This window comes from Chenopodium album, chromosome 8 (assembly GCF_948465745.1).
Source record: "Chenopodium album chromosome 8, dcCheAlbu1.1, whole genome shotgun sequence".
NCBI classification, from domain to species: domain Eukaryota; kingdom Viridiplantae; phylum Streptophyta; class Magnoliopsida; order Caryophyllales; family Amaranthaceae; genus Chenopodium; species Chenopodium album.
This window is the reverse complement of record NC_137841.1, coordinates 61,144,708-61,155,093: the sequence shown is the minus strand read 5'-3', so window position 1 is coordinate 61,155,093 and position 10,386 is coordinate 61,144,708. Positions and strand designations below refer to the sequence as shown.

The following is a 10,386-nucleotide window of genomic DNA, read 5'->3' as shown; positions in this document are numbered from 1 at the left end:
CATCAACCCCACCCTTCACATTTTGGAAGGGGCTAATGTAAGTATGGGGGTGATACTAATAAACCTCGAGAATCGTAAGTAGAGTTGGTATAATTGGTTTAGTCAAAGTTCACTTAATCCACATTTGACAAACTTAAGCTGCTATTTGTATAATAGTATACTGGTTACTAGGTTAGTGCCTAAAGTTGTTGGAAACCGTGTGTGGTAGTGTGCCAATGTACACATGACACATCAAATGTGTCCGACAAACAATGAAACTTTAGTGTATTACTCCAATTATTACCAATTGATTTTCACACTATTGTGTTTACACGTAGTCATACTTTTTTTTTACGTTAGTTTGTACTTAGACCTTATGTATTTTATCGGGATTATCCTAACCCATAATTATCGATACCAAAATGATGTATTACTAATAAGAGGGAGAAGCTCTATAATTTTTTACTTTAATTTTTTGTCTTATTTAAGCTATCGCAGCTGGTAGAATGGTTCCTCTGTCTTCAACTTGGAGCACTTAATTATATAATTATATTAATTCTATTAAACTAAGACCAAGACTTAGATAAGGATGTCATTCACTTTTAAATTACTAATAAGATGTACCCAATTGATTATAATATTCATTAGTTGTGACTTATTTAGTACTCTGTACTCATATAATACACAATCACAAATTTAGAGGAGAAAATAGGGATTGATTGGTAAGAGGGAGGAGAAAGGGTATATGAGACCGAGGGTGCAATTTTTTTTTTGTTAGTCACTGCACAGTTGTGTGACACTCATATGCAATTATTTGTGTAACACCGCCTTATCATTATAAGACTATTTTTGTGAGTCACTGTGCAGTTGTGTGATACTCGTATGCAACTAATTAGTGAATACATACTCTATCTCATACTTGGTAAATTTGTAGCAAAATAATACCTCCGTTACATATTATTTGCAACGATTTGACATAAAGTAGAGAGGAAAAATGTCTAATCGTTACACATAATATGTAACGGAGGTAGTATATATATCCATCGGTCTAAAATTGGTCTTATAATAATAAGGTGGTGTTACACACATTTTTCTTTGTGAATCATAGTTTACATACAAGGGTTAATTAAGTAATATGCAATAAACAACTGTAAAGTTACTGGTTGAGCTCATTATATACACAAACTTTTAAATAAAACGAATGTTCAATAAATTACTGAACATCCGTTATAAAGTGACAATAAAATGTGCAAAAGTTACACTAAAACGCACAAAAGTTACCGTGACATATATAAGAGTTATTTATGCTTTATTGATAAATTTGACAAAAGTGACACTAAATCTGACAAAAGTGACACTAAATCTGACAAAAGTGTACCCGATGTACAGTAAATTACTGAAAACCGGGTGTATACAAAAGTTTTCCCATTATATATACACTGGCAAATCTGAGTTACTAGTTTTACCAAAAATCACAAATTTAAACCTCATTCTCTTCTTCAAACATTACTAATTTTCTTCTGTTCACAAATGGCTAACTTATCAACTTTGCGCTGTGTTGCTGAAACTCTGTTAACTGCGTTGCAAAGTTCCATGGTGAAAGAGGCGTGCTCCAAATGGGGCTTTGAGTCTGAGCTGAAAGATCTCATTGATACAGTCTCGGCTGTAGGCAGTGTGCTACGTGATCTGGAGGCTAAGCAAGAGCTTGTCGTTGAAACACGAGAGTGTGTTCAGAAGCTCAAGGATGCTGTTTATGATGCTGATGATTTGTTTGATGAGCTACTCACTGTGGCTGCTCAGACTAAGGGCCGCTTCCAACGTAATAGCAAACTTCCTGACAAGGTACGCGATTTCTTTTCTGATAACAGAATGTCTCAGTGTGTTCAGAGTATAAGGAATCAGTTGGATGCTTTGGGTAGTAGTAGTACTTGTATTAGTCATAGCAATCTCGGGTTTAAAGTTGATTATCAACTTATTAAGGAGGGTGAGCGTGACATTCGTTCTTGTATAGATGCGAGAAATGTGATTGTTGGGAGGAAGGATGACATGAATGCTGTCATAGATATGCTATGGGATACTAATTTCAAAGATAGTGTTTCTTTTATAACAATAGAGGGAGTTCGAGGATTGGGGAAAACTGCTCTTGCTAAAGTTGTGTATAATGATCAAAGGGTTATAGATGAGTTTTCGTTGAGATTGTGGGTTCAAGTCTCGAATGGAGATGGAGGTGAACTCAACGCGAATGAGATTCTTGGGAGAATTTTAGAGGCTACTGGACGGTTTTATACTGAAATTGATGATTTATTGAACATAGAACTTACAAGAGAGCATAGAGGGAAGAAATACTTGATTGTTCTTGATGATGTTTGTGTTAAGGATCAGGAAGAGTGGGTTTCTGTAAGAAAGTTTTTAATGTTTAGTGTAGGGGGGAGTAGGATTATAGTTACTACATGCTCGAAAGATACTACGAGGGCTATAGGGAGTGAACATACATACGAGTTGAAAGGTTTGTCCAAAGAGAATTCGTGGCATTTGCTTGAGTTGATTGCTTTTGGGAAAGAGCCAAAACATGTAATCCACCCTGAATTTGTTGAGATGGTTGAAATGTGTGAGGGCTTTCCTCCTGCAATAAAAGAGCTTGGCAATCTTTTGTCTAGTCAGGATTTAAGCAAGTTGTCTTTGTTTGAAGAGAATGCATTAGCCTCAATTGATGATAATGATGAAGATAATAGTCCATTGACGCATGAACTTAGCCCTGACAATCTAGAAACTCGATTGAAGAGTTGCTTAAGTTATTGTGCATTGTTCCCTAAGGATTTTATCATTGATAAAAAGATGTTGCTCGACCTCTGGATGGCACAAGGATATGTTGTGCCACTTGATGGTCAAAGCATGGTGGATGCTGCTGAGGAGTACTTTTCAATACTGTTACTCAGATATTTGCTGCAACCTGTGAAATGGGATGAATATGGTGAGGTTGTGTCTTGTAAAGTCCATGGTCTTATGCAAGATGTTGCTTTAGATGTTGAAGCACAGGAGATACGTGTAGTGGATTCTATTGCAGATAACATGATCAACAATGCCCTACATTTACATCACATTGGAAGTGAATGTAGTGACAGCTCTTTTCCTAAGAGTAAGCTCCGTTCATACATTCATGGCATTTTTGATCGGTCATTTCCACCACTTGAAAATCTTGTATCATGTTTGACATGTCTAAGGGCGTTAGACTTGCATGAGTTGAATATTGAACAATTGCCAGAATCAATAAGTAAATTATTGCATCTAAGGTATCTTGATCTCTCTCATAATAATCTTAAAAGACTTCCTAATTCAATCACTAAACTACACAACCTGCAAACTCTGAATCTAGATGGTTGCAGTAATTTAGAACAGTTGCCATGGGATATATATAAATTGGTGAACCTTAGGAGCTTGAATATTAGTGATTGCCATGGGATTTATTCAATGCCTTCGGGCATGGATAAATTGACTTGTCTTCATGCTCTCACTGAATTCCAAGTAGCAATAAAAGAGAGCGCAAGTGAGGAAGAAAGTTCGAGTGAAGATGACAGCTCAAGTAGCAGTGAGCAAAATGGGGGCATGTTAAAAGATCTGAAAGCTCTCTCAAACCTGAGAGGCTCGATTAAAATCTCCATCCCTGCAGGATATAAAGAGGTCTGTGACAATCAGAACCTAGAAGGAGGTGGTGGATATTTAGGGAGCATGGAACATCTTAAGGAAGTATCGATATATTTTCAAGGTCATGAGTATGGTGATGAATTAGCGATCAACCATGAAGATCTGCTAGAAAGAGTGCAGCCTCATCCTAATCTCAAAGGGGTGCAGCTGTGGGGTTATCAAGGTGCGAGTTTTACAAGGTGGACATCCAGTCTCCCATACCTTGTCAAGATAAAGATCGAATCAGCCAAGGGGTTGCAGCATCTGTCACTGCTCAGCAAACTGCAGTACTTGAAATCTTTGACTCTATCAAGTATGAGCAATTTGATGTATATGGAGACGATGAGCAGCAGTGATTATGCACAAGCACCATCAGAATTCACTTTCTTTCCTTCCCTTGAAGAGCTCAGCATAAGTTATAGTCCCAAGTTGAAAGGTTGGTGGGAAGGTGATCAACAGCTTGTTAATTCGGAAGGTAGATGTTGGCAACCTTCTTTTAAGCGCCTTTTTGAATTGTCAATCTTGGTGTGCCCTAAACTAGAGTCATTTCTTCCATGTCCAAGTGTGAGAATACTGAGCTTGAGCAAACTTGATGAAAACTTCAAAATGATGGAGTTTAGGGATGGCAATGGTCACAGTCATTATCGCCCTTCAGCATTGAGAACGGTGGATGTTTTTGAGAATATTGGCTATCTTAAGTCACTGTCAATGAGCAATGTCACAAGCATCAGCATAACATGGGATCATAAGGTGGAGAGATTATCCGAAGTTAAGGAGGCATTCAAAAGCTGCTCTTCTTTGCGTAGGCTTACAATCAGAGGTTGTGAAAACTTGAGGAGTGTTTCTGAAGGGTTAGAGTACCTCACGGTCCTAGAGTCTTTGTCAATAATTGAATGTCCGGTCTTAACCTTCTCCGAAGAGGATGACAGTAGTGAATACGATGGCATGCCTTGGAGATCCCTTCATCAGAGCCTCCGTTCCTTGGAGTTATGGAAAGTTGAAAGCATGACCATTCTTCCTAGTGGGATGCAGTACTTGACCGCCCTCCAAGACCTCACAATTGAATGTTGTTGGGAAATGAAGGACTTGCCAGAATGGATAGGCTGCTTATCTTCTCTTAAGTCCCTTCGAGTTAGGTGTTGTAGCGAATTCCAATCATTACCAGAGGCTATGCAGAATCTAACCTCTCTCAAGCTACTAGATCTGAGCTATTGTAAGGAAGGCTTGAAGGAAAGATGTCAAAGTCCTAACGGGGAGGATTGGCATAAGATTAAGCACATACCATCCATCATCATTTCTGAATAATCACAAAGGTATGTTTTTATTATCAACTGTCATATTCTTTTTAGCTTCATTCTTACTATAAAAATTCTCATTAAACAGCAAATTTTGAGCTGTCACATCTTTGACATTGAACAGCAAAATTTGGGCTGTCGCATATTATTGTTCCATTTCGGATTGAAATTGTAATATTTGATATTCTAATTCAAGGCTCGTAATAAACCACAACAGATTTTGACATATAGCTCATGTCGTATTTCATGTACTGTATTGGTAATTTTGTTGCTAGTCAGGGGAATTATAGTCATTGTTAATATTGGCCTTTTATGTACTCAAAATTTATGATTAAGTTGTATTAGTCTTTTGCAATGACGGTTGAGTTAAAGAGTGGATTTTTGGCATTTTTATTGCATAAAGCAGTTAGAATTACATGCATCTAGACTTTTTATAATGAAAACAATTAAAACTTGTGATTCTGTTTATTGCTCATACAGGGATTTTGAGTACTCTGGAGCGTAACAAGATTAAAAAGTTGGTCAGTTGATATCAAACCAAGGTAAAATTCCTACCAAATTTTCTGTTATTAGGCAGAACTTTTATACACTATTCACAACATACAAGTATAAGGTTTCTGAAAGTTGTAAAATTAGACTTGAATATAATCGATCAATTTACAGATTAGAGCTTATTTAAAACTAATCGAGAATTTTAACAAGCTGCAATAACATATAGTAATATAACAGGGTTTCAGAGAACCAGAGTTTATGAATTTCCTGCTATTAAGGTCCTTAAAGGCTTGGAGCAGGCATTTGAATCCCAAAGCAGCTCGAATGTTGATGAGGAGTAATCACTATCAGAAGTGATATAATGTTCTCTTGGATTTTGATGGTACTGAAATTGTGTTAAATATACTTGGAGTGTTTGACGTTTATTATATTGTACCCCGTATATTTCTTTCTAGTATGTGCACTAAGAACATTGATGATCTGAGTTTGTAATATGGGTGTAAGCCGCAACAAAAAATGAGAGTTTGTCCGAGTAAAATCTTAAAGGAGATTACATCCCAATATGGATTTACAATATAATGTATGTAACGTTCTTATTACGATTGTACTTATACCAGTAAATCAGAGCTTTTAGTAATCTAAACTGTGCTGCAGCTCTGTTTTGCAGCAGAATGTAATGCAGGGTTGCCTAAATAAACTTGTTGGTCCACTTAATATTAGTATTCCGTATTTCTTTACTCAATGGAAGAGGTTGAGTAATAAGCAGAGCTTGGACTGCAGTAGCTAGCAGCACTGAATTTTCATCCTCCTTAGATTTTTACTTTTCAAAGCCAAATAGCTTAGAACTTTTGAAATGTACCATCTGATCTTCATTTGTTGCTGTCCTAGTTTTTATAAATATGCATATCGTTTTGCCATGATCAAACAAATTCCTTCAAAATTGCTTGAACATAGAGACGTATATATAAACTCAAATATATATATATATATATATATATATATATATATATATATATACAGTGTGGATCACGTGAAAACAAACCTATGGCTGAAAACTGAAAACGGGCAATTAAGACCATTAGATTACAATCTACACTAACTCAGCAAATCTAACGGTTGATATTTTCTCCTCTATTTTCATGCTAAATACGGGATATCTATACTTTCTCTCTCTTCTCCTTCATTTTCCACGTTCTATTCTCTTTCCTCATACTTTCTCTCTCTTACTTTCCCAATTCTTCTGCAAAATCCATACTCACTTTCAATTACTTTGATTCTTCATCAATTTCTCAGCTCTACGTCTATTATCATGTGAGTAATTCGGTTAAATTTTATTTTATTTGATTAATGTCGCTAGTTTGCTTGATTTGAGGTACTTAATTTAGCTTTATGCTTTATGAATTTAGTATTCCGAATTTATTGCGTATTTTTTTGTAGATTGATCTTGAAATTTTAGCTCCAAATCAGTGTGTTTTGAGTACTCGTAATTTTGTTTTTGAGTATTTCGTTTCTGATTTGAGTAAATTTTTTTTACTTTTTTTTTTTTTTTTTTTTTTTTTTTTTGTGATTTTCTTCATAATCGTTGTTTTTTGAGGTTTTTTTTTCATAATTTCGTTATACCATTGTTTCTGAGTAATTTTTCAAGTTTTTCGTTTATGATTTGTATATTTTTTTAGTTTTTTGTTTCTGATTTTTGTTTACTTGTGTAATTTGCCTTTTTTTTTTAATTATCGACTTGATTTGAATTTTTGAGTATCAACTACATTTTCATTTTCATAGTTGTAGGTTTGAATGGTATTTTGTTTAACTCTGATTGAATTTAGTTAATTAGGTTTCTATGAGTAATTTTTGCACTTTAACTCTGTTGTCCTTGTTTAATTTTTGTAATTTTTGCATATAATCTATATGCATATCAGTGGAATTTAATCGTCACGTGGCTGAAATGTTGGTTGTTGGAGGTCGAATTGGTGATGTTGGAGTCGGGCTTTGATGGCTAATTGGTGGAGCAATTGGTGGCTGTTGTGTGGGTGTGAGATGCGACTATAACTGATTTATAATTTGAAAGCCCGACTTTGGTCTCGTCGAAAGGTAAATGAAACATCCAAAGTTGCTTCAATCACGTGGCTGTTGTCAAAAGAACATCATGTGGCTGTTTATTTTGCCATTTATGCATCAGATTTGGTTTCTTGGTTTTGCAATTAGAATTTTTATATTCTTTTCCTATTAATTGCTACGATTGATGGTGTTTGCTTAGGCAGTTGCTCGTGGTGTGGTTCGGGAGTTGCTGCAGCTCGGATTGGTGTTTGGTCAGTGGTGCAGCGGTCGAGATTTGGTACGGTGGCGAGCTAATGGTTGCAGCTGGTTGTGCGATTGGAGGTGGAGCTACTTGAGTGATAGCCTGATAGGCTTACATATAGTTTGGCATGTGGTGATATAGGAGTAGTTATCTTATTTTTATATATAGTGACCTTTGGGTAAACGGATGTAACCTTGTTTCTATATATAGTGACCTTTGTGGCTTTGTGTGAATATCGTCAAAATTGTTATACTTTAATATAGTAAGCTTTTTTTTGTATATAGTGACCTCTGGGTAAATGGTGTCAAATTGATATAAATATCCCAAGTTTATATATAGCTACCTTATTTTTGTATATAATGTCCTTAGCATCATGGATACGTTGTAAAATTTGTTTCAGTCAGCTTATTTTTGTATATAGCAATTTTTATGTAAATGTTATTAGAATTGATATAGTTACCTAATTTTTATATACAGTGACCTTTATGTAAATGGAGTAAAAAACTCAAAGTTGATATAATTACCTTATTTCTGTACATAGTGACCTTTATGTAACTACTCAAAGTCGATATAGTTATCTTATTTTTGTGCATAGGGACCTTTATGTAAAAATGTTGTCAAATTTGATATAATTACCTTATTTTTATATATAATGACCTTTGTGTAAATATCGTGAAAATTGATATAGTTACGCTATTTTTATATATAGTGACTTTATTTTTATATATAGTGACCTTATGTAAATGTAGTAAATTTAGATAAAGTTACCTTATTTTAGTATGTAGTGACCTTAAAACGATTAATTGATTATATGTAAGGTTGGAAAGATCTTAGGGCTTTTAAACCGTCTGATCTTTTGTGATAATATTGAATGGTTGAGATTTGTTGTTTTCAGCTTAAGCCTTGTTTTCAGCGGAACCAACCCGTATATATATATATATATATATATATATATATATATATATATATATATATAGGTGTAGACACCCATTTGTGTCTCCCCAAAACCAAACCCGGTGATGAGTGCCTTTCACGTCGAATCATAATCGAATGAAACGAAAGTGTGGAAAGGTCTAGCGTTGCGGAAAGTTTTATTTCTTTTCTCTTCTCCCTGTTTTTGAAAACTTTATTTTAAGAAAACAGTCAATCCAGTTTGGTTGGTCCATGATATGGGTCCAATAGTGGTGTAGGTTGATGGGGCTTGCAAAGACCTTTCCAACGATATATTATAAGCCCAATTCCGATGAATATTGAGGAAGTTATGGCCAATTTACAAAACTGGGCCCGGTTTGAGTTTTAAGTACGGCCTAATGATCTAGGGGAGGGCCTAATATAATTTATCAGTCCTAATGTAATTAGGAATGGTTTTAGTCTTCTAGAACATTCTAGAAGGTTCTTATCATTCTTAATTCAATTAGGACTCTTCAGAGTTTTAATTAGATCAAATAGCATTTTCGACTGAAATTATATTATTTTATCTTCCAGTACGGTAAGTTTATCAGATTTTCGAAAACGCGTTGAAAGCCGATTTGGCGTCCAACCCCAGGCCTTGGCGCCTGGAACCAGGATTGGCGCCAGACGCCAGCATTGGCGCCTAGCGCTAGCCACTGGTCCTGGCGCCAATGAGCCAGGTCTAGCGCCAAAGTGGTTTTGTGGTTTTCAGACTCTGTTTTGATAAATTATCTTTTTTGGATGATTTTCTCTATAAATATCGTATCAAAAACTCCGTTTTGATGGACGGATTATCAATATTCATTCACCAAGAATCTTCAATTCTCTTCTTAAAATCGTTCATTCTTTCTTTTCTAAAACTTTGTTTTCTCGAATACAAAATTCCGCATTCACAAGATCTTGAAACACCTAGCCATATTCGAAGTTGCTTTCGCCCTAGACGAGAAAGGTTTTAATTTCTGAGGGTTTGGTCCCAAATCTCTCTTTCAATTATTTAATTTGATTGCTTTGATTATTATTTTCTTTGAAGTTACTAACGTGTGTATTTTGTTATTAGAAAGAGATACGAGGCATCCAAGTAAGTACTTTAATTGATTTATTGATATTACGATGTAGATATCATGTTTAGATTGTTATTATGATATTCCTAGTATCATGTCTAGGGTAATTTTAATATCAAGTATGATTGCTACGATGCTTCCTATATTCTTCCTAATACTTATGATTGTTAGTATCATGTTAGGGTTAAAGGTTTGATTTTTATTGCTTAGTGACATGCTAGGGTTTGTTATTAATCTTGTTAGTATCATGCCTAGGATCTTGCAATTATTATGCTTTAATATTAACATGATTATGATTATGATTGATATTATTTTTATTAATGATGTTGATTATTTATTATTATGTTGCTTGATATGTATCATATTTTATATTGTTATTGCTTGATCACACCTTTCATGCATGTTAAAGGGAATTGGTACTTGTAACCACGCTTAATAAGATAATTAATAATCTTGTTAGGTTAATTGTGATTATAATTTCAAGTGATCGCCAATAATAGTTTATTTGTGCATTAATGTTCAACCAACATAGATTAAACAGGTTTAGGGTTAATCCTTTTGATTGCATGTTAGTCAGAAAGCGCACATGAATACGAGTAGAATAAAGTAGAGGCATATTATTAGGGCAGGT

The 10,386-nt window shown here is 34.9% G+C and overlaps 1 protein-coding gene and 2 long non-coding RNA genes across 3 annotated transcripts; all 3 read left to right on the top strand.

The window, feature by feature from the left end:
* Positions 1 to 1,509: 1,509 nt before the first annotated feature.
* On the top strand, positions 1,510 to 4,762 carry LOC145643119 (disease resistance protein RGA2-like). Its single transcript, XM_081694280.1, has 2 exons — positions 1,510 to 4,691; positions 4,744 to 4,762. Exons 1-2 carry the CDS (start codon positions 1,510 to 1,512, stop codon positions 4,760 to 4,762), a joined length of 3,201 nt encoding a protein of 1,066 aa, XP_081550406.1.
* An 81-nt stretch (positions 4,763 to 4,843) lies between these two features.
* LOC145556205 (uncharacterized) lies at positions 4,844 to 6,145 on the top strand. The gene is made up of 3 exons (XR_014091802.1): positions 4,844 to 4,973; positions 5,436 to 5,497; positions 5,685 to 6,145. It is a non-coding gene; the product is annotated as an uncharacterized LOC145556205 (long non-coding RNA).
* A 461-nt stretch (positions 6,146 to 6,606) lies between these two features.
* LOC145556204 (uncharacterized) lies at positions 6,607 to 8,159 on the top strand. Its single transcript, XR_014091801.1, has 3 exons — positions 6,607 to 6,758; positions 7,364 to 7,535; positions 7,702 to 8,159. It is a non-coding gene; the product is annotated as an uncharacterized LOC145556204 (long non-coding RNA).
* The last annotated feature ends 2,227 nt before the right edge of the window (positions 8,160 to 10,386 follow it).